Here is a 23850-nt window from a genome sequence, read left to right on the forward strand (position 1 = left end):
AGAAAAGGATACCATGTGAAATATTTCAGAAAAGATACCATGTGAAATATTTCCAGAAGCATTTAAGCAACTCTACAGAGCCAGATCCATTTTAAGAAAGATTGAACTCTTATCTTTGAGAGTATCACAAGATACTCTCAAGGACAAGATATTTGTACAAGAACAAGACTTATCCTTGAGAGTATCACAGATGAAAATAATATTATACATAAGTTGGAGGACAGCAAACCATCTCTTAGGTTGTGGGTAGACAAACAGGCTAATATTTGTCCCCAATTTGTTTCACTTTAAATTTCCTTTGTTCTTGCAATGCATTCCTGTCTCATCCCTTGGTCCAATTCAGCTCCCTTTTGGCCATGAGATGCAGCACGTCAGTGCACTAAATCATCAAAAAATTTAGTTGGCAAAGTAATTATCTTTCTTCAGAATTGTGGTCTCAACAATGCAGTGAAGGACATCACACTGTGTTTACACATGGAACATTTAGAAAGAAACTACGAGGTGAAGTTCAGAAGAAGCTGGGAGCTCGAGGATGGTAGCAAGCCTCGGCAAACTTGATCACCTACAAGGTGAGTTAGGTGAAACAGCAGGACAGAGAAAGCAAGGGACTGGGTTAGCAATTTCCTTACCAGAAAAAGAAATAGTTTTAGTTGTGGCTTAGAAATGAGGGATTTAATGTCATACTGTTTATTTGTCATCTCCCTTAAAAATTATATTGCTCACTACTAGATCTGAATCATATTCATATAAAGGAAATGAACTGACTGTTAAGCAGAAGGCTGAGTTTAATTTTACAGATTTTCTGTAGGGCCTCAAACTGCAGTTTTCCTACTAACAAATAAAACCAGTTTTCTTTGTGATCCCTTAACATTTGAACATGTTCTTGATATTGTTAATAAAATAATATGCAATATACTGTGAAAAAGAGAGAAATTCAGGTTTTTTCCTATTTTACTTTGTGCCACAAGTGGAATCAGTTTCTATTTTGAAGGTGGTCTAGGAGGACAAGTTCTTCTAGGCTGGCAAGGGTTCTATAGTATCCCTGTATTTATAACAGTATACATTAAGTTTAATGTTCATTCCTCTAGAGAGATGTGAAGAGATGAATATTTGCAGTCATCTGGGATAAAACATGGCATGGAACATGGGATGAAACCAGTAACCTTACAAAGCCCAAACAATCATGCATGCAAGTTACACTGGTATCCAAGCAGAAGTTTTTTTCCCTGTCCGGACAGTTGCTGTGATTCTCCATACCAGAAGAGGGCAGCCCCGCCAAGGCCTCCGATGGTAACATCAATCAGCCCGTCATCGTTTAAATCCATTTCTCCGTGCACGGACTGGCCAAAAAATTTCACTTTTTCCCCATCTCCACCTGATGCAATACGCTGTGAAATGCATAAATAAGTTAATGCAGTGCACTTTGAAGGGTTTTATAACAGTCAAGATGCATTTGACGGCAGTCAGATGGGGTTTAGGCTCTTTAACTACGTTAAATTTTCATTACAATACCCCTAAAATAGTTACCATGGTGATGAACACACTATAAATTTTTAGATTGCAAAATATCTGCTTTTCTAGCTGTCCAGAGCATGTCAGAAGGTTTCTAATAAACCCATGTGAGTATATTCTTTAACAATATTAAGACTCATATTCAGTTAAAACAGTATAAAAGCATAGAGCAATTTAAAAAAAGCTGTTAAAACTGGCCAAGTCACAGCCTCATTCTGTGTTGGGAAGACAGGATTATAAACACTATATACATTAGAGCAGCTGTCAACCTGTGGAGTTTTACTTCATACCTGCGAATATTTTTTACTGATTGCTTTGCCACGGCCATGGTAAATATAAACAGCCCCCCGGTGGTCATCTTCCAAGGGAGAGCCTATCACAATGTCATTGTACCCGTCCAGGTTGAGGTCCTTCACGGCAGCGATCGCGGTCCCGAAGCGTGCCCCGCAAGGCTCGTTCTTAAGAACTTTGCAGGTATCCTGCTTTAATGCTGAGCAGCACGTTTGCTTTACGGGTTCAAGACTCATCTGATATTCAAACTTTGTCTGTGGAAGAACAGATTTAGAGTTTGTGAATTTGCGCCAACATCTCAGCCATGCAGACTTTTAAGAGCTCCTGTCCAGAAGACAAATGGATGAATTAAACAGAACAATTACAAACTATTCCCAGTCATTACGTGGACTGCAGAAACTGTGCTTCTACAACTATGATTCAAGTGTTCTTTCTGAGCAGAATGGGGCAATAACATTCTTGCTTCCTCTCCTTCTGCCTCTAGATATATTTTTGCATATTTCTTGAAATTAGAGGTTCACAGGAAAGCACAGTATCATAGCAATATTTGAATGCTATTGTAAGTAAACCACTTCATTCTTTAGGGGGTGTAAAGAGTTTTTCTAAAAGCATTCTCTTAATCTGAGAAGTTAGCCAAGTTTCTAATGAAACACAGATGGCAATACTGTTATTGCAGAACAAAAGATAGCATTTCTTTTACAAAGACTGAATTTTGCCCCCAGTAGACACTTACACTGTGGCCTAACACACGCATTCTGATCCAGTGTGTATACTGGACCAAAAACACACAGACACTAGGGCATGAAACCAATCTTTCCCATGAATTCCATGTCAGAAATAAGCAGTAGCAAGCAGTTACTGTATCTCCTTTATTTGGAGCTGGGTAACAGTAAACACAGGAAAAACAAATTTCAAACCCCACATTATTGGAGGACATGGAATTATTGTTTTCTCACCAATCCTATTCACCAGCAAGTTGGTGTTGGCAACATGCATGTAGAGACTGTAAGAATTCCTTGTCAAAAATATCCAGTCTCTTGAGGTCCTTTTCTTGAAATAGGATTTTAGGAAATCATCATTACTAAGGCATATTTTGATAATATGAGGAGAGGGAGAGGGAGAGGGAGTATGCACAGACAGTGAAAGAAAAGACTTAGCAAATTAATAAAGTGAAGAGTGTGTGGTATAACCCTCAATCTAGTCAGACATTTAAAAGCTGCTGGATGTATGGGGTTTAGCTCTAGGTTGCTCAGCAAATCACAAGGATACTGGAGATTACACTTTTAGGATGAATGAGCTTTCCCTAATCCATGCAAGTAAAAAAAATGATGAAAAAGTAGTCCTATAAATTTGTATCATTATCAAACTTCAGTTTATAAGATATAGTATTTATATATTACTTATCTATAGTACTTAACTCTTAACAAGAGTTTGAGAATGGAGTTTAAAATTAAGTCACATTATAATCTCATTTGCCAAAACTATTTTCCCCTATTTTCAACAAGTCATCTTCCCTAGTTCAAATTACTGTGTTTCTTTAAAATAAGGATAAGAAGGCAATAAAGAGCTTGCTCTATTCCTGTTCAATAAAAATCATCACCTTACCTTGTTCAGACTGTAAACATACACTTTCCCTTGCTCCTCTTTCTCAGTTCCCATATACATAGGAGCTCCAACAAGAAGAAGGTCTGTAAATGAGTCCCTATCGATGTCAACAGTGGTAATAACACCCCCAAAGTATGACCCAATCTGTAGGAAAACACAAAGTATACATCAAAGACAGAGTTAGCAACATCATGCTGCTTTTCCTTTTCAGAGACCTACTTCTTGCTTGCAACATATTAACCACTAGGTATAAATTTTCTTTGCTAGCTAGATTTTTTTTGGTCTGTCTTCGAAGCTTGTTTTCAGTTTTAACATTTGTTGTCTGATTTTTTTATTAACAAGTAGGCCATTCAACTTTCAACTCTTCTGAGTTTGAAAGGATAAAAGGGTGCTTTCTACCTGTTATGGGGAGTATGACGTCTTAAAACAGCACTGGAATAAGAGTATCTTGGGGATGCTAGTTTTCTCTTCAATAAACAAGTAAAAAAGCTTGGGCAAAAGTTCTGAGATAGCTCAGTGTAGACAGCCACTCAAGTTATTATTTTCAGAGGAAAAAAAATTACATGAAGAGATAGATACATTCGTAGATCAGGAGCAAGCCATAAGATTCATCTGATTATATTCACAGATAAGCAAAATACCCTGCACTTCATTTACACTTAACAGGAGATACAGCCTCCTCTCGTCCAAGATACATCTCTCACAGAGATGCTTCGAGTTGTCCAGATGTCTCAAACCTTAAAAATCACAGAATCACAGAATGGGTCAGGCTGGAAGGGACCACAGCGAGACATCTGGTCCAAGCTCCCTGCTGAAGTAGAGTCATCCCAGAGCACACAGCACAGGATTGTGTCAAGATGGTTCTTGAATATCTCCAGTGAGGGAGACTCAAAATCTCTCTGGACAATCCATTCCAGTGGTCACCCACGAAGTAAAGCATTTCTTCCTTATGTTCAGGTGGAATTTCCTGTGCATCACTCTGTTGCCTCTTGTCCTTTTGCTCAAGAGCACTGAGCAGGGCCCGGTCCCTGCTCTGACCCCTCCCTGCAGACACTGACAGACACTGATGGGGTCCCCTCTCAGCTGTCTCTTCTCAAGGCTGAACAGGCCCATACCTACTTTAGTTCATTGACTCTAAAATGTTTGTTTGATTGAGTGAATTTTCATCTATAGCTGAGTTGCAGATATCAGCTATAGATGAAAATTAGGTAATCTGAATGCTCCTGAGAGAAGGTGATTCTGCAGCCTGGGGAGATGAGAATAGGAAGGTCTCTCAATTCTCATAAGCATAATATTATCTTAATAATACCATCCTTTATTATGCAATCACACGGGGATTTTTCCTCCTACAGCAACAGCTCTCAGTGAGCTGCTACCCAGTGTAACCAGCAGCCATTCAATACTTCAGTATATCCAAGAAGATTTCCTTGAACAGAACCGTGCTTGTCAAAACTCTTTCCTGCCAGTGACATGCTCTTCCATTCAGCATACAGAAAAAATTGCACTACAGTGATAGCAACAACCACTTTGACACTAGTGAAGATTCAACCCTCAAAGACAAAATTCCCAAGTATCTACTGTACAATCCAATTTGCATTGCTAATTATGCCAGAGGATCTGCCTAACTTTTCCTTCTCTTCTTACTTACAACTCTCATTTTCTTGTGCTCTTCTAATGTGTTCTCATTTGCAATACTTACTGTTTCTTCTGCTTACTTCTTTGTGTGCTAATTGTGAATGTGTACTTACTTGTTCTCCATTTAATCTCTGAATCACTTGCACCTCTTTTCCTTCCATCTTATAAATGATAACTTGGCCAGTGTGATTGTATCGTGGCTGTCCTGCTATGTACAGCACACCTCCAGGTGTCAGTGCTGAATTCACAGTATATCCTAGGGAGCAGAAAGAAATCAAGATACAATACACACAGAAGGCATCAGAAATACTTGCTGTGATTCAGAGCCTTTTTAAGGTTTATTCCACAACAAGATATTTACCTCTATTCATGATAGAGAGCAGCAGATAATGAAAAGGCCTTTTTTTTTTGTTTACAGTCTCAGAGTGAGGAGCACCCTTGGGTTATTAAACCTGTTCCCAGGCTGGTGATCCATGTTCACTTTGCCATTCTCACATAGTGTAAGAAATAAGTAATGAGTAGCTGGTTGAAAAGCTGCTTTCAAAGAACAGTTGTCACTGGCCCACTGGCAAACTCATGGAGTCTTCAAAAAGTGATTCTGGGGGCATTTTGAATCTACCTCTGCTCTGTTTATTCTTAACAACATTTTAACAACTTTGGTGAAGGAAGACCTAAAAAACTTGCAGTGAAATTAAAACTGAAAGAGTTTCAAGTTTCATGGGAGTTTACAATCTTAATTTGAAGATTACATCACCATATTGGAGTTGTAATAAAAGGCATTTGGCAATAAAGAAAGTACTTAGGGAAAAACATTAAAATATTGTAGCATTGATTCTTTGTCAATGGAAGTATGACTTCAATGAGATAACAGAGCAAACAGAAACATGAGGTATAGAGGTATAGAAAGCAAGATCTAGGGGAGAGAGCACTGAAGCTTTTTGGTAGAAAAATAACCTGCCAATATGCAAAATATTATTATAGAAAAAAATATGTTGGTCTTGCTGGTTTTGTCCATTGATTGACAATTTGCTTAATTTTAAGCAAATATTTGGACTTAATATTGTATAAGACTTTTTAACTATCAAGGCATAGAAAAACTTGATAACAATACTAGAGGAATCTGTGAAATCTTCTTTGAACAGATTAAACATTTCTGTTGAGAAAGTCTAGATATACTTGGGTCTGTGTTTGGACTTGTTTTCTAGTTGTAGGAGTTGTTATTTAGTTTTTATAAAGAACATGAAAATCAGAGAGTATACATGCTCCCTGACTCCTGGCAGATAAAATATTCTGTATCATACTCCTTTTGAATGAGCTTTGAGAGACGTCTTGTAGCATTTGTTGAAAGGTGTTGCAAGGTGGGCTATTTCTCTTACCTAGGTAGGCTGCGAGAGGTTCGTTTCTCTCGGAACGCCTGTCACGGAAGGTGTCATTGGTTGGCATGGAAATACCAGTGTCTTTCACCATCAGCACTGTGCCATTCCAGTCATAGGCTCCAACTGCTCCAAGCATGATCCAATCCTTAAGGAGAGCAAAACAAAAAGCCTGTTCTCTCCGTGAATCATCTTTTCTCTATGTGAATCATCTTTAGACATCCATGGTTCAGGATGCTTACATTTGGGTAATGCTTCCTGCGTGCTTACAAAGTTAGCTTTGCTTTTCCTATTATGGTATGGATCCTAAGATTATAGGGTCACAGAAAGGCTTGGGTAGAAATGTCCTGAAAGATCATCCAGTTCCATCCATCCATTGCCATGGCAGGGATGCCATCAGCTAGACCAGTTTTGTAAGAGCCCCATTCATCCTGTCTTTGAACACCTCCAGGGGTGGGGCATCCACAACAGCTCTGCACAATCTGTTCCAGTGACTTTGCTCCAAGTAAAGAATTTCTTTCTAACATCTAATCTAAACCTCTGCTCCTTTAGTTTAAAACTGTTCCCCCTTGTCCTATTGCCAGCTACCCATGTAGCTGTACCCATGTACCCTTTCTCCCTCCTTTTTATAAGCCCCTTTCAAATACTAGAATGCTGCTCTAAGGTGTCCCTGGAGCCTTCTCTTCTCCAAGATAAATAACCCTGTCTTTCTCAGCCTGTCTTAACAGGATAGGTGCATCAGCCCTCTGGTCATCTTTGCGGCCCTGCTCTGGAGCTGTCTTTCAAGTTAAAACATTGCCCCATTTTCTGTCACTAAGGGCTCTAGTAAAAAGTTTTTACCCAATCTTCTTAACATATTTTTAGGTTATTTTCCTGATAGAAAGTGCCATGGGAACACTAAGTTTAGAGTTCATATGAAGTATATACGTACTCTCTCATGCTTTTGCTGTTCATAAATGTTTTTGTGTACATTTCACGAAAAAAGGTAACTGGATTACAGGACACTACAAAACTTCCAACAGCAAACAGGACTATACAAAGAAATCCGAAACACTTATTCCAAATTCATAGAACCACCAGCAAAAATCTACTTTGTAAAACAACTTCCATTTTCAAACAGTCTGTTTACCTGAGAATAATGAGCACTGAAACCAGCTTGAGACATTTCCATTTCAAAAGAGGAAGCCTGCTGGTCTGTTGTTGCTATTAAACAGAAAAAAATAAGTTTAAAAAAGAATTTTGTTCCAATCTGAAAAAGTAACTGAAGAGTGTTATGAAAATGATCATATGATTGTAAAGGATAGCATAATTAATGAATCTATCCAGTGACTATAGTTTACTGTACAGTTTTACAATAAACACAGAAATAAAGACCCATGTTGAATGCTACTATTAAGTACGGGAATTTCCATTTTAAGATCATGTCTCAGAACTTGTCCAACAAAGTTTCTGGGCTAAAACTGACCAGATTTGAACTCAGACTGATGGCAAGTATGTTTGGAATGTTTGATTAATATGGTTAAGCCATTTTCCACTTGAGCTAAGTGAACAATAAAACATCAGCCATGTAACCCTGGCCTTGTATTCAAGCAACTCAAGTTTTGTAGGCAGCTGGAGGAACTTTAAATGAAAAACACTTGATGTTTGTATGAACCTTTGCAAAAACAACATAGGAAAATCTCTGCTGTCCAAGATTCATAAGCCTTGGTGAAGTGCTCGGGAATGATAACCCTGCCCAGACAATTACATGAAGATCTGATTCTCTTAAATTACTTTGGATAAAAAAGTTATCAGGTGATTTTGTACTAGATTCCGTTTCTTGACAAGTAGTCATATGCTAGTTATTAAACTTTGATGGGATGTTTTTCTTCCAGGTAAACTTGAAATATCATCAGAGAAGAAAAAGTTCTGCCTTTTCCTCTACTTAAAAGAAAGATAAGCAGCCCTTAATAGTCAAGGACTATTTTGCCACTATAAGTGTCCAAGTAAGGGAACTATATTCTGCATGTTGATTCTTCCTTGAGAGCAACACATGCTAACAAGCAGTGGAGGTAAGCTATGAAATCTGCTCTGGTACTGGTCCAGGAAGTGTTCACAGTTTGCTACCAGCCGAGTGTTGCAGCAAGCCTTCAACTGTGGGAATGAAATGGAGCCATAGCAAGCCATGGTTGCATGAATTTCAGGCATCTGGACTATTAAATAATACTGAACTTTTCATACTCAGCAACTAAACCCCAGCAGTTGCTCTCAGGGACATGATGGCTTTCCTAATTTTTGCAATTTACAGCCAGTCGTAGAAAGGAGAATGATCTCAAGTACAAAGTGTTTGACATACAAATGAAGACTATCATGTTTCACAAGATGTAGATGCTTTGCTAAGTCTGAACAAGTCATTTTTAGGCAAAAAACTCTTAAGCTGCACATCTGCTGATAAACAATATTTTCATGCAGTAAAGGATGCTCCTTAATGAGCTGAGAAAGACAGGATTCTCACAGCCTGAGGCAGAGGACAAAGCTGGTACTGTTGGAGTGTGCAGCTCAAAATACTACTTAGATAATGGCCCTTAGCCTAACTTTCCATTCAGTTTTAAACTGCCAAGCATCTTACAAAGGATATTTTGTGAAAAAACATTTGTGCCTGCCTACGGGTTGGATAAAACATAAAACTGCTGTTAAAAGCAATGTCCATGCCATGAGACACAGAGGGATATGAAAAAGATTATGTGTAAAAACTCGCTGGCTGTCAAGCAGGGGTTTTTGTTGGATTTCATTTTTCAAATCTCTCTCAATTTTTCTTTGTATTTAAAGAACCAAAATGAAGTTAAGAAATCCAAGAAAAAAATATCAAATGTACTACTATACTAGCAAGAAGCAATTTAGATTGAGAATTTAAACAGATTCAGATATCAAATTTCAACAAACAAAGTTCTTGTGATGCACAGAAGCTACTATGTACAGAGCTGATTAATCTCCAATTATACACATGCAATAAACTGGCTTGTCAAAAGCTGCAGGGCACAGAATTAACCTGCTTGCTTCCACCACCAGAAAAAATGCATGCATGGACATGGTTGTGAATCCAGAAAACTGAAAGGTTTTGGGATAGAACAGGAAACTATGCCTCAAGAATCAGCATAAATTGATTTAGTCAGTATTATCTAATTAGCAGTATTAACTAACTGCTGGAGCAGCTTGACCTTGCTATGCTTTGACAAAAAGCTAAAATCCCATTTTCATTTGTATTCTGGTTCTCTTGCAGACAGATTGCATGACTTCTGGGACTTAGGTTGAGGAGGAGACATTTCATGTCTTATATTGCAGGTGTCTTGTGTAGAAATCTTAGCACATCTCTGAGTTCCTAGAGAAAATCTGCAAACCAAGATGCCTTTAGGCAATAATGAAATTAATTAGATTTTCAAAAACTCAGTCATGCTAGGTCTTACATCCTTCATCTGTTGTAACATTATTTAACTTCTTATTCTATATTCATTATAGCTAATAGATGCAAATAACATTTTATTCTGACAATGAAACACAAATGTTTTTCTCACTTTTTTAAAAGTACAAAGGACAACTTGAAGACCAAGTTTTCAATTCCTGTTTTAACAACTATATTCTCATTTAAAGTGCAGAATTCTTAGTACACAGTGATTTACAAAAAGAGCACCCTATTTAATTAACTTTGAAGTACTCATTGGCCCTAAGCAGGCTAAACTTTGAGCTTTAGCGAATCAGATTCTTCTCAAATTAATTTGTTGCAAAGCTGAGGAAACCAAATTTTCCAGAAGGTAAAAAAGAATGTATAAACAATATTCTAATAAACTTTTTATTGCTGAAAACTTTAGTAATAGCTGAAATCATTAACATTTGACCCAACTAAATAATACACTAGAAGAATATAAATATGTCTGAGAACTACAACTCTAATGTAAAAAAAATTGAAAATACTCTCTCAATTTTGTACATTCAAGTCAATATCTTCTTTTGTTCCAGCTATAAACTACACTATTCTAGCTACTTGGAAAGTTGAAGTGTTGAAAAAAATAGTCCAAATAGATGGATGTTTCCTTTGTACTACATGAATCCCTTCAGAGTTGGCCAGTATAATTTATAACTAATAAACTCTGTCTCCTGTTACCAGTAGTCCTTGAAACAAACAGTGGTTTGGGCACCGTTGTCTCATTTGGATGGAGAATGTAAGCAGACATTATGAGAGAATGACTTTCCTGTGCTGCAATCTGAATACTGTGAACCTTCCCAAAGGAAAATCATATCTTGCAGTAAGTCCATGCTAATTTGTGTAGCAAACTAATATAGTATAATTAATAATTAACCAAAAAGAGACCCTAAACATTTAGGCAGAAAACTAGATGATCACGGGGTAACTGGGTATGATCTGGCAACTTTTTTTACCTAAAAGAGGGCAACTTTCTAATTATTGCATTACACCAGTTCTGGTTACTTACCCTTTTAGGCTATTGTCTCCACATGGTCTAACTCCTATGCATATAGTCACATCTATATCTACTATTTTGATGCCTTTTATAAAATATTTTTACAACCAGCGCAGAAGAAATAATTGCATAATAAATTTCACACAGCAGAATGCATTTCAAAGGAAGGTAAAAACAGGTGTTCTTCTACTTGTTTCAGTTGTAATGCAGGCATAAAGTAAAATTTTAAATAATGTCATACCTTCCAGGGCAAATATTCTCTCTCCAAGTGCTTCAACAATGGTTAAAAGAGCTAATTCATCTGAGACATTGAAAAAATGCTTTTCAGTAGGCTTACTGGCAATTGATTTTATTTCCTCTACAAATTTCTCAGTACTTAAATTTCCTCTGCTGTAGCTGCCAAGAATCTAAGAAAAAAAAAAACCCAAAGAAACACACAAAAAAAAGGTCAAACATATATTTTATAACCTGTTTAAAAAGATATCATTGAGGTAAGTTGTCAGAGAATGGTGAAAAATCATATCTAACCTTAATTAGTGTTGTTAAAACCTCTCTCAAACTGATTTGAAGCCATTCTTTCTCAAGTAGAAGAGAACTCTATGATGGCTCAATTGATTTTTTGAAAATATAATTTGACAGGAAACAAAGCAACAGTGTGGTGTGATGTCTGCTATCCTCAACTGTACTTTTCACCCCTTCTTCACAAAATTTATGTAATAATTCATTCTCTGATTTTTGAAGCAGGCCATAATTTAGGGAAAAAACAACAAAACACTTCCCAACCGAGAGTACAATTACTCTGGTTTCTGCATAACCACCAGTTCTTATCACAACATGCTATACATGCAATTTATGACAAGTGGATTAGGCATAGAATAGTTCTTTATTCTGTGAAGATTTGCCCTACAAATACACATAAGAACAACACTTCTATTCAGTGCTAACAACTTCAACACAATACAAGACTTTAGATTTGGGTTGCAGTTTTAACAACACTGCGGTAACAATTCAGGATACCTCAGAAAAAAACACCTCACTTCTCTTAATTCCCAGAGAAACAGACATTTTTCATATGAAAAAGGGCGCCATAGACTAAACTTGATTCGAGAGGGAGACCTAAACCAAATTCCTATGCTCTAGCATCTCAGCCCACTGGAGAAATTCAAATTTGCTTCTAGACAGGAATTTTATTGCTAAAATTGTTGCAGTGTCAAGGACAACTTTTTCTTTAGTTATCTCTAATTTTATGAAGAAAACCACTGAAAATCTGTGTGCTGCTGGACTCAACTTTGTTTTATATCTTTCCTTAAAAAAAGTATAACATCTTTCTTTAAATTTCATGGTTTCATACCACCTTATTTTACCAAAAAATAAGATAGCAAAACAAAGAAAGAGAGCAATGGAGAGGCAACAATCCAATGTCCCTTCAAAATTAACACGAGAAAACAGAAGATTCGTGTATAAAATACACCTATATGGTGCAGTATTAATACCAAATCCATAACTAATACTTTCATATTTCTTTATATGGGTTAACTACTATTCTCATTCAGCTACTGTTTGGCATGCTTGGCAAGAAAATGACAGCTTTAGAGTGCAAGCATACAACACAGACATAATGAACAAGTATTTTTTGATGGCTTACATTTGCTTTTTTTATTATTGTTTCTGCAGAAGTTGCCTAGAATTGTATTACTCCCTTTGCTCAGTGTTGCTTTTAACAAAAAGGATTTGACTTAAAACTGTCCCTCAAACTCTTCCTCCTTTTTCCTCACACAGACACACACATCATCACAAGGAAGACAGCCAAATTGCTTTTCTTATATGCTATAAAATCAGAAAGCAAATTTTTAATGTTTTTTTTAGCTTTTCCCCCTCTGAAATAATTATATTTCCATAAAGATTCTGTGAAATGAACTTCTAAAACTGAAATTACATTTAGAAGATGAAACATGCTTTTAACATATTGAATTTTCCCATTAAATTTCACTTACAGCAATAGCAAATCTCTGAATGTTTTCATCTTCACAATCATCAATCACTTTTTGTAATCTGTAGTTGTCATGTGATTCCCCATCAGTCACAATAACCATTACTTTTTGTACTCCTCTTCGTGCACCGTGAGCCTCAGTAAAAGCTTCTTCCCTAAAGGGACCATAAAGTGTTTTGGAGAAAGGCAATGTCAGCATTTAGCACATGCATCATATTTGCATAGCCAACCATAAACTACAAGATTTTATATTAACTAGGAAGCAGGAAATGGAGATTAATGCTAACCATGAACAAATACAAACAACTGCAATTGGAACTTACGTGACAGTTCACAGCCAAAGTTTCACAAGCATTCATTCATCATGCACTCACTTGAGAGCAATAGCAGAAAATACAAATCTGGATAGTGAAAAATTCTTCCCCTTTACAAATAAACTTCTGGCACTTGAAAACAGCTTTTAGCATCTTAAAAAAAGACTCAGCAAACACCCTACCTTTCCAAAAACCCATGCAGAAAAACCCCCACCTAATTCCACCCTACAGCAGCACTTCAAGTGGTCAAACTATTTACTTAGCTATCAGCACACATCTGCGCAAGTATGTTAATTAACACTGTGTGTTGGGGACGTGGCAGAAATAGGTTGGAGGTAAATGGAGGCAGATTGGGGCCCAATCTGGTTGCAGATGGGCAAACAGGCTCTGAGGTTTTGGGCAGCTGTTCCCACAGACTCTAGACCTAACAAGGCAAGGCTGGATTAGGGCTTGGGAGGAGAAGGAAGGAAGCAGGGCTTCCTCTTTTCAGAAAAATACCACAGAATTCTAGGAGTGGCCACATGAGTGAAAGCTGAAATTTACCACTGAAAATGGCCAAGGGGGGATGACTGTGAGAACAGAGGAAGCTTTTGATGACAGTTTCTGTATATACAAGCCTGCTGTAGTTTGTGGTACACAGGGGCTTTCTGAACTAGATGTGGTTTCTGAAAACTTGGCAATTCTCAACCGGCTCTGCTTTCGTGAACTTGTTTGGACTCCTCAAGCTTCTACTCATATCTCAGGAAAGCCTTAATATAGAGGAATTCAATTGTACACCACATGAAGAAAACTTTGGTTAGATAATGCAATTGTTCATCAGAAATATGCTGCATATTTCATTAAATGGTTGTTTGTAAAGAGTGAATGCAATCTTTTGTAGAATAAAAGCAGGCTTTTGTGATGGAAGAAACACACCCAGAGAAGGAAAAAGTTACCAGGACAACATTGTACAGTTTGGAATTTTCTGAGAGATTTATATTTACTGTCTGTTCTATGAAAGTCAGATTTCATTTTTCTCATAAAAGAAGCATTTCCAAATATTGCTATTACTACAACAGGTATTTAATCTCCCAATGATTGAGAAACTTTACAGACTTAGGATAGAAAATTTTTAGGCCTTCTGACAAGAGTGAGCCCAAACATTGTAATATTCAACAATATTCAGAATGAAAACAAATTAACATTAAAAATTCCAATTTTTTTTTCCTCTGAAAAAATTGATTTTCTTCATCCCTCTACATACACAGTTCCTATCTGCTCTATGTGGACATCAGATATTGTCAGCCCTTTGCTTAGGCCTACAATATTGCTCCACATCTATTATATTTTCCTAATTCGCCTGCTCAGGGGACAGCTCCCTTTGACACTCAATTGCTTTATGTGCTGGATAGAGTCTGCTTATTCACCTTCCTCACAAACGATGCTTGCTTAGCTGAAATGAAGTCAGACATTAGCCGTGCCATGTTTTTAACACGTGAAATCAGAAGCACCACCCTGCCCAGTTTGTTTCTCCCCGCCAGGTGCAGGCAGCGCCCTGTGTGCATACCTGGCTGTGTCTATTCCCAAGGCTGTCATGGTTTGCGTGCCGCCCCGCTGGCGGATTCTCAAGGCTGCAGCCATCACATCTTCTGTTGTTGAGTATGTATTCAGGTAAAATTCATGGACTACTGTCTGTCCATACTGAACAATTCCAACCTAAAACACAGAGTTCATGTTTAAAATCAATGGCCCTTAAAGAAAACATCCCTGCCTCTTGCAGTAGGGTCAATGTCTGTTTGTACTTACAGCCAGGAGAAGGATTGAACTCTTCGTGTTTCCCTCAGGATGAAACACCTATATGAGTTTGAGCAAGACTAGCTAGATGACAGTCTCATGAAACATTTTGAAGTTTCTAAATTGCTTTTATTTAAAAGCCAAAAGCTGTCTCTAGTCCTTGGTTTTCCTGGCTTGAGGCCGTCTGGATGGGAGCTCTGCTCTTCTCTAGGCCAAGCAGACCAATGCCCAACCACCAGTCACAACTCCTCAAAAGTGTTTTCCTTATGGCATACAAAGTCATGGCTCACTCACAACTCTCTGAATTCCACTCAAATATAATGTTTCTATATCCAATAGTTTATTTACTCTAAATTTAACCTGGAAACAGGAAGACCCAACTATTCTTATCTTGATGAAGACAGCAGGGACATCTATGACATGCATGTTCTCCCAGCAGAAGGTAAGTTAAAGTACCACCTGACAAGTACCAGAGGGTAAAACATGAAGGAAATGGTGATTTTGGGACGGGGGAGGGTAACGTAAAGCCTGTAGATGACCCCAGCAGAACACATCTTTGTCTGGAAGATTAACACATGGGATTGTGCAATAACCACAAAATGTTTGAGGAAACCTGCTGCAAAACCAAGAATGGAATAAAAAGATGAGCTATATTCTTAAATATTAATTATTTTCTCCCATTCATCTCTGTCAGTTTTAATATTTTGGCAGGTTCCTGACAGCTTTTACTGGGAAGAAGCCACACAATGTTCCATTAGCATATTTCAATTTTATGTTACACATGGCAATTTATAGGTGTTATTTAGAAAAATGCAGTATTGCGTGGCATTTATATCTCACTCATCTATTATTAAAAGCACTCTAGCATTAAGTTATTGAAGATCAATAAGACCTCTGGGATGTTTCTGCCATCATTACTTTAGAAGTGGCATAGTATGTATTTTACAATTGCTTTACAGGTTTTTTTTAAGGTATTTTCATAGCCTCTCAGCTTCTGCAAAGCATTTGCTTGCTTGTAGCAGAAGGGTTAGAATTGGATAAATATTTCACAGTAAACATCAGTAACATGATCATTATAAAATGCTAGTTGCAAATGATTATGGGACTATAATTATATTGGCATGTGATAGCAAAATCTATTCCACTGACTTTCCGTATCTTTTTGAAAACACAGTCAAATCTGTAAGAACTAATGTAGGCTCAAACTTATTACAAGTTGCTGCCTTTGAGATGTTTGTCTCTTGGAGGTATGCCCTCTTGCATCGGCAGCAGAGGGAATGCAGAGGCTGCAGTGTTCCTGTGAGCAGAGGGCTATTAACCCTGCCCAGTGTTTACAGAACCAGCCAGGGCACACTCTGTCTCATCACCCAGAACACTCATGTGGCACTGAATAAACTACAATCTGAAGATCAAATTTTTAACCCCTTCCCTCCAACGCAACTACTCTGTGGCATGCACCTAAAGTGACACGCCACATTATGTGAATAGGATATTGTTAATCTTTTAAAAAGACATCTGTGAACTGGTGATGAACAAGAGATTTGCATCATGCTTGATTTTCTGGAGGAGGAGCAATGGCCTAAAAATTCCAGTGTCATGCACCAATTGGAGCCAGAGACCACAGTATGCTGGGAAGCTGTTTGGTGTGGATTCATGGCTCCTTCTCTGACGCTTTTTAGGTACCAATAATGAAATAATCTATTGACTACTGCCAGTGTGAAAAGCATCTGCCAGTCCTTCATGATTCTAGAGACCCATGCTGGTGTTGTCATTTTCCTAAAATAAGATTACAGGCTGACATTGGGTAGTATCATTTCCTGTTTGAAAGGAAACGTCCATGATCACAGCAAGTACACATTTTGAGCATTTCCTTCTCAGGAAGTGAATGGGAAGAACATCTGAGTCTGAAAACTGCACTGTGCAGCATAGCTTGTAAATCAGGAAGGAAGGGGGGCTTATCTTATGGGATACAACTGTCCTGTGCGACCCTTCCTTAGCACTAGCTTTGAAAACACTGATCACCATCTTCTACATATTCCATGGTATCAAAGATGAACCATTCCTCAATAAAAGGTAACAAAAAGCCTCTGAGAAAATGCTGCTAGGCTTCATGTTCTAGTCTGCTACAGGATCATAGGATGATCACCTTGTAAAATTAGTTATATTCTATTAGACACCAATGAAGGTTTGAACTTATATAGCCTTTTCATCTTATGAAAAACTGGAAGTGACACATCTACATGATGCATATGTGCCTTTATGGGACTCCAGCAAGGCCCTAGGATTGATGCTTACGGGCATTGTATGTTTTGATTTGCTTGTTTAATTTACATTTGGAAAATGCAATAGTGCTACACAGAAAGACATAATTCTGCTCTACTCCAGAGAACCTATTATTTTTCCCAGCATTACTGACCATAATCTATTGAACATTCCTGTAATTCTTAACTTTATGTTCCCTTCCCTAGCATTCCATGGCTTTTACATTACACAAGGGAATAATTCTTTAATTGTCCCCAGTTCCTGTGAAAAGTGCTGTACAAGAGAACAGGCAAGTGATGGACTGTTCTACTTTGGAACAAAGCAGTTTTCAGGGCTATGATTTATTGTTGTCCTATAAATGAATACAGACCCTTATTTGGAAAGCACATTCTGGCTTTCCCAATAAATTATTAAGCTAATCAATTTGGCAAAAACCAACAACTAAAAAAACAAAATGAAAGGAAAACCATTTGGTACATGAAATCATATGCCAGAGTTTTCAGCATTGGGGTGTGGAGAGAAATCGGGAATATTTTTGGATGTACTGATACTTAAGGTAAGAGAAAAGCAGAGATGCCTTGGGAAGCATTAATGGATAATATCTTTTTTCATAAGGAGATCTTTTTAAAGGCATCTGAACAACAACAATAAATTAATTCTCCCACATTTTGTTTACTTCAAGACACAAGTTACTTGTAAACTCTCATAAGACCTTTCTTCATCCTTAAGCTTTGTAATATCTCTTAAATACAGTTCTGTTCTTGTGAAGACAAAACTAATCATCAGATATGACTTATTAGTGTACTGATACAGTCCCTTTGGAGACACAGTAAGGCACAGGCCAAAGATATATAACAGCCTATGCCATATAATAATGTAAAAATAGAAATGGTCTAAAGATTTCTGAAGGCCTTTCCAACATAGCTTTAAAGCTAGAAGTGAACTTATTCAAGTATTCTGCTTTCTTTTTTGAAAGAAAGAAAAGAAAGAAAGAAAATTACTTTTGAAAGAAAGAAAATTACTCATACGGAAATGGTTAAAAAACCTACCCTCCATAGTAAAAAGATAATTATCTCCAAAACAGTTAAAAATGAGGCAAAAAAAGGCCAAGAGAAATATCTTGATTTTGTTCCTACTTCTACTATTTCTACACAGTTCCTCCTTTTTCTACTTTTTTGTCATTGCTTTCCATTTGCTTTTTTTATCCCAAAACTCAAGATATGCATTTTAATCATCAGAAGGGAGCTTTAGATTATCTGGAGAAGAGAAAGAGGAAGAGAAGGAAAAAAAATACCATAAACTTTGACTTTCTGCATCTGAAAATTCAGACTTTAATTTTTAAATTTGCCAAACATGGGACACTGAGCAATTTCTCTCAACTTGCTACAAGTGTAATGACCATTCTTCATTAAGGAGGTACGTGGGGGAAAAAAATCTCAAAAGCCTCTAATCAAAACACAGTTTTGAACAAGTCACACCCAATCTGCTAAGGAGGTATTCTGTAATCACCTCATTCCTTTCCTGTGCAAAACAATCTTAAGTCAGTGAAAGTCCACTGATTTCTACATACAAAGTAATAAAAAATTAAATTGGAAAAATCAATTTGAAAAGACAAAAAGCAAATTATTCTTCCTGTGCTTGTCTTCTGGGCTCCCAGAGGAGAAGGAATAAATAAGTCTGCTCTGTTGTTTCTCCTGTTCCCTATTGTATAGTTATTTAAACATTTTTTCTGAGAAAGCAGACGGAGTGGGTGGGGGACAGAGTATAAACTCATTACTAACTTCAGATGCAGCCGGTCCCTGAGCAGGGGGCTCAGAGGAGAGGAGAGAGATGAGATGTGTTCTGGGGAAGGAGGAGGATAAGAGGGATTGAGAAAACTCCACCGAGCTTCTGTTGTCCATTTCCAGTCTTTCAGCCTCTCTCCTCCTTATCCCATTCTTATCTCCCTCTCAAATGTTTCTGCTCTGTAGCAGCCAGATGCCAAAGCTGACGTCCTCAAGTGAATATGTGTACGTGTGAGAAGAGGGGTAGCTATGCCAAGCTGTGGGCACAAGGGATTTTGTAGGTGGAGATGGGAGGCTGCAGGAGTGCAGGCCAGAGAGGGACCTATTGTGCGCCAGCTGAGCCACACAGAGGAGGCAGTATTCCAAAAGTCAACATAACAGAGGTGTGGCATTGTAAAAATTTAGGAGTTGCTGGGTAAGGAAGAGGAGTGAGGGTGCAGTGGAGTTGATTGCCCTGCTTACCACTCCCATGAAGACCTTTGGGCAGGAGAAAGTGATGATTTCCATGCAGCCAATGCCCCATACAGGGAAGTTCAGATTTAAGTATTTCAAAATGATACATGTTTGAGTAATCATCCATTTAAGGGAACAGAAAGAATTTTGTCCTTTCTGCTGAATTTGACGAAGGGTTTTTCCTTCTCCCTCACAATATTTAAAGAAGAATGTGTTTAAAATAACAGGATATGATTGCAACATTGAGAGTTTATAAGTTATTTTATCGGCCAGTGTTAGGTATAGACAGCAGAGGACCTGGGTGGTAACTTGAAAACCTCAATTAACATGGAAAATTATGGATAACTCTCTGCAGACAGAGATATCCTTTATATCTTCTCACAGTCTCCTTTGTGAAGGCAGGACCTGAATGTTAGCAGCTAACCCAAAGTTGCAAAACTGCCTGCAGCTTATAATTTATTACAGGAGGCCCTGGAAAACCCTTGATTTTGGGAGGCGGAAAATAGAGAAAGGAAAGGAAGAAACAGTTTCTTCTGTTTCTGTCAATAAAGCTTTTTGTGTTAATATGTATCCCAGACTCAATTGTTTTCCCCTTCCCAGAGTTCTTTTAGAACTGATATTTACATAATCTGTTAAGCAGCGTGTGGGACATATGCCAGATCCTCAGGGGGTAATTGGTCATAGCTCCATTAATTCTGATGGAACCGCATTGATTTATAGCAGCTGGGAATTTGGCCCTCTCCACTTATTATATAAATGCAGCTTCTGCCATTAATAACATGCAGCTAAACAGCCACTCGTTAATTAGGATCTCAAGGTTTAAAAGCTGCATGCCCAATGTTCCACAGTACTAAGACCGCTGCTCCAAAAAGCTTACAATCAAAAGCTGTCCAAACCACGCATGTGTGCCTCAGAAGAGCAGAAATGACCTTTGTGCAATGAAGTACAAAGGAAGACAAGAAGGGGCTGTGGAGAGGAAGGAAGTGGAAAAGGACAGTGTTCAAGCAGCCTTACTTAATGCACTTAACTTTTGTCTCTAGGTTAGAAAGTTGGTTTCTCCAGACTGCCTGAGCACTGGGGGGAGGGATAGTCTTCCTGACATTGCTGCTTGATGGCTGAGTACTGACTTAGTTGTGGTTTCAGCTATTTTGCTTTAGTATCCTGCTGCTCTAAGTTCTTGGAATTGAAGAGGTCCATAGATGAAACTATTACACCATTTCCTGTAAATTGTTTTTTCTTCTCAAAATTAACCATAGAATATCTACCAAGTTACCTGTGTTTGCTGAGGACCTATATCCATGTTTCTCAGGAGGCTGTTCAGAAAGCCTGTGACGCTCTCCCACGGATAGATGCTGTTGGACCCATCAAGGACTATGACAATGTCCAACTGGGTTTTACACTCTGCAATACAAATTGCCACATAAGAATTTACAGTAACAAGGATCAGATTTATCTCACAGCTCCAGCTGTGACTTCTGTCATTAGTAACAAATGTATATGGTTCTGCAGTGTGGCTGAACTGACATGCTTGATGACAACTATCATTCTTCAACTTCTGCATTGTATTTCACATGGCTTGTGTTCCCTTTGTGAGGAGGGAGTTTTCTTGTAAGCAGAAATTTAAGAAAGGAAGAAGATCATATCACTGGAGCATTTACCAGTGACCCCCTACTTTAGCCAATGTCAATCTATTCCTCTACAATTTTTTCAAAGGACCAGTTCTTTAAGATTTTTATGTATATTACTAAATTGTCTCAGTATGCTGTCATTATTTAAAAGGAGTCTTTTGGCCATAAGTTAAAAACATAAGCAACTATTTTTAGCAATTGTGTTTGGATGTAACATAGCACTGTAATGATTGTTTATACTGAGACAAATTCCAAAAGTGGGAAGAATTTAGGTTATATACAGACAATGAAAACATTTACTTAACTTGGTAATGCTGGTAGCTAAGTTAAGCAATTCATTTTTTTCAGTATGCCTATGTGTATACATTTGTCTTGTTTGGCACTCTTTATTTTTGGACACACGGGAAAATTCCTGCAGCATGCATACCTTGCACAGACGGAGCAATGGCCCCAACGGTTTCAAAAGTGGAGCTGACATTAGAACAAACTCCAGTTGTGTAATGCAGACGTCCACATTTATAAGCATAAAGTGGTCCACATGCCTTTAAAAAATGAAAAAGGGTGAAATGTTTTTGTTACGCTATCCGAGAAAAAAACAGACTTTCAAAACTAGCAAAAAGTCCTTTCTTACCAGAAACCCTCCTTTTGGGTTAGTCACTAAGGTTGTTCCAAGAGTCATGTTTTCTTTTACTTCCACGACATTAGGAACTGAAGTAGAAGCTATAAATAGATTAAAATGTTAAGTATTTGGGAACATGAAAACAAAATGCTAAATTATATATCCCCTAGTATGGAGCTTCCAGCTTCTAAAATAAAACCCAGACTGACACTGGTTTCATCAAATATTTTAGCACCCTTCCCCCTCCTTCTTCAACTGCAACAATCAAGAAAAATTTCTGAGACTGGCTTTTATCCCAGAAAATTTGTCTGGGTTGCTGTCTCAAATAGTTTTCTTGAACCGCAAGAAAAGGAAAAAAAGTAAAAATAACAGCACAATGAAAACAAGATACTACTACGCACAGAGTTTTGTTAAATAGGAAAAAAGAAACTCATTTTTTACCTTGTCTTGCTACGACTGAGTTAATAGCTTTTCTATTTGTTACTATTACGTAACTATTTGTTACTATTATGTTGCATTACTGACATTTAGGTTTTCAAGGAACACAAGGAGATAAAAAAATATCACTACAGATACATTTAGTGAAGTTCATATTAAACAGGAATTTTCTTCCAGTCTACATCAGGTATCTCTTGACCAAGAAAATTATTAATATTTAGCTTTGGCATATTAAGCTGCGTCAGCCTAGTTACATTTTCATCAAAAGCTGACTGATGGCATTATGAAGGCTCTTGGCTTCAAAGAGCTTTGGAAAGGGTAATCCATGAAATTATGATCCAAGACCTTCCTGGCTCAATGGCCAGGCCTGCCAACCACAGTCAATTAATGTCAGTCATAACAAAGTTTTGATAACACAACCACAAACCCATTCTAAAAGTATGAGCATGTTTTCCACAGGACAGTGAGAAGCCTTAAAATAGAATTATTTTTAATGCTACAAACACAACTTCCTTCACATTTAGCTCTGGAGCTCCAAGCAAATTTTCACTAGGAAGGCTGTGACACAGCTTTATTTCCTTTCATACCTGGTAAGTTCAGTTTTGTGCAGGGTGATGGGCTGTCCCTTCCTACAGGGCATTTGTAGACATCGCCTGTTCTTTTCTCAGGTTGGCCAACTAGTGGTGAACCAATAAGTACCCTGCAAATTAAATAAGTTACCTGAATGTCTTCTTTCTAACAAGGCACAAAAGTGAGCAAATAAAATTTACAGACAGAGGACACCTGCAGCAAGCTCTACACTAGCAGTATAGGATGGAGAAAAAGAAAAGTATCTATTTATACCAGTCCAGATGCAAGAGAAATAAAAAGGACATGAAATGTGTCTATAAACCAAATTACCACATAGAGTAACACTTTAAAAAATTCCAGAGGAAAATAAAAGCAATACAGGTAGGTAGACAACAAGTCTTAGAAGTAATACAGAAGGAAAGGTATGCTTTATTTAATATGTCCTAGATCTTCACAAGATCTTTGATGAAAAATTTTTGCCATGCTCAGAGGCCAAATGCCAGAGGAGAGTCTCACAAGCACTCAGAGGAAGAATTTAGTCTTATGTAATGTGGAGCAGCACTGTAAAAGAGATGTTCTTCCCTATCACTAATGAAGCAAAGGGTTATAAAAAGAAATTTCAAAATTGTAAAATGCAGAGAAGCTGAGTGTGCCTGACATCCCCTGGGAGATGATCAATGGTCATCAAGTTCATGCTCGTGTGCTGTTCCTTTCTCAGAAAGAATGAGCCCCATGAAGACTGTTATGTGGTCTGAAAGGCTATTTCATTTTGTCTTTTCGCATGAGGGAATCCACAGGTTATTGAGAAAAAGCTGCAGTCAGGTTCAGAGACCATTTGCTGCTGGAAAGCTCTATCGGTGCCCTACAGGTTGCAGCAGAAAAATCCTCAAGGTTGGTTTGTATATTTTTAACTATTAGCTAACATATTTTCTTCTCTAAATACTGATGTGCTGAAAGCTTGACAATTTACAGGAGCTCTGAATTTCAATTTCAGAGATGTCCAGATCTAGCACACTACTTTATATTGCTGTCTGGCTACTGGCAGATCCCGTATTTCCAGTTCATATTATTGTTTGCTTTTGAAAGGTTTCAGGACTGCTTACAACAATACAACTTACTTTGCAAAATCCCAGCTCCTCAAATGGATTC

General features: G+C 37.7%; 2 protein-coding genes across 5 annotated transcripts in view; one reads left to right on the forward strand and one right to left on the reverse strand.

Annotated features, from left to right (window-relative positions):
• MOCS2 (molybdenum cofactor synthesis 2) overlaps positions 1–10637 on the forward strand; it is a 121300-nt gene extending 110663 nt beyond the window's left edge. Inside the window, exons 6-7 of one of the 2 annotated variants that reach the window (XR_009115887.1) lie at positions 8291–8467; positions 10561–10636. The gene's annotated coding sequence lies outside the window, so the exon portion shown is untranslated. Of the gene's footprint in view, positions 1–8290 lie in introns of both variants that reach the window. The other variant, XR_009115886.1, reaches the window with a different exon arrangement.
• ITGA1 (integrin subunit alpha 1) overlaps positions 1–23850 on the reverse strand; it is a 72994-nt gene that overhangs the window by 19814 nt on the left and 29330 nt on the right. For all 3 annotated transcript variants that reach the window (XR_009115882.1, XR_009115881.1, XM_058043344.1), the window contains exons 3-15: positions 22719–22831; positions 21706–21794; positions 21502–21616; positions 20720–20847; positions 14721–14869; positions 12865–13015; positions 11112–11277; positions 7546–7619; positions 6420–6564; positions 5157–5299; positions 3409–3552; positions 1803–2057; positions 1258–1388 (exon numbers count right to left, since the gene is read on the reverse strand). Coding sequence is in view for 1 of the 3 variants with exons in the window: in XM_058043344.1 (XP_057899327.1) it covers positions 1258–1388; positions 1803–2057; positions 3409–3552; positions 5157–5299; positions 6420–6564; positions 7546–7619; positions 11112–11277; positions 12865–13015; positions 14721–14869; positions 20720–20847; positions 21502–21616; positions 21706–21794; positions 22719–22831 (1803 nt within the window). In the remaining 2 variants the exon portion in view is untranslated. The remainder of the gene's footprint in view (positions 1–1257; positions 1389–1802; positions 2058–3408; positions 3553–5156; positions 5300–6419; positions 6565–7545; positions 7620–11111; positions 11278–12864; positions 13016–14720; positions 14870–20719; positions 20848–21501; positions 21617–21705; positions 21795–22718; positions 22832–23850) is intronic.

This window comes from Melospiza georgiana, chromosome Z (genome assembly GCF_028018845.1).
Source record: "Melospiza georgiana isolate bMelGeo1 chromosome Z, bMelGeo1.pri, whole genome shotgun sequence".
NCBI classification, from domain to species: domain Eukaryota; kingdom Metazoa; phylum Chordata; class Aves; order Passeriformes; family Passerellidae; genus Melospiza; species Melospiza georgiana.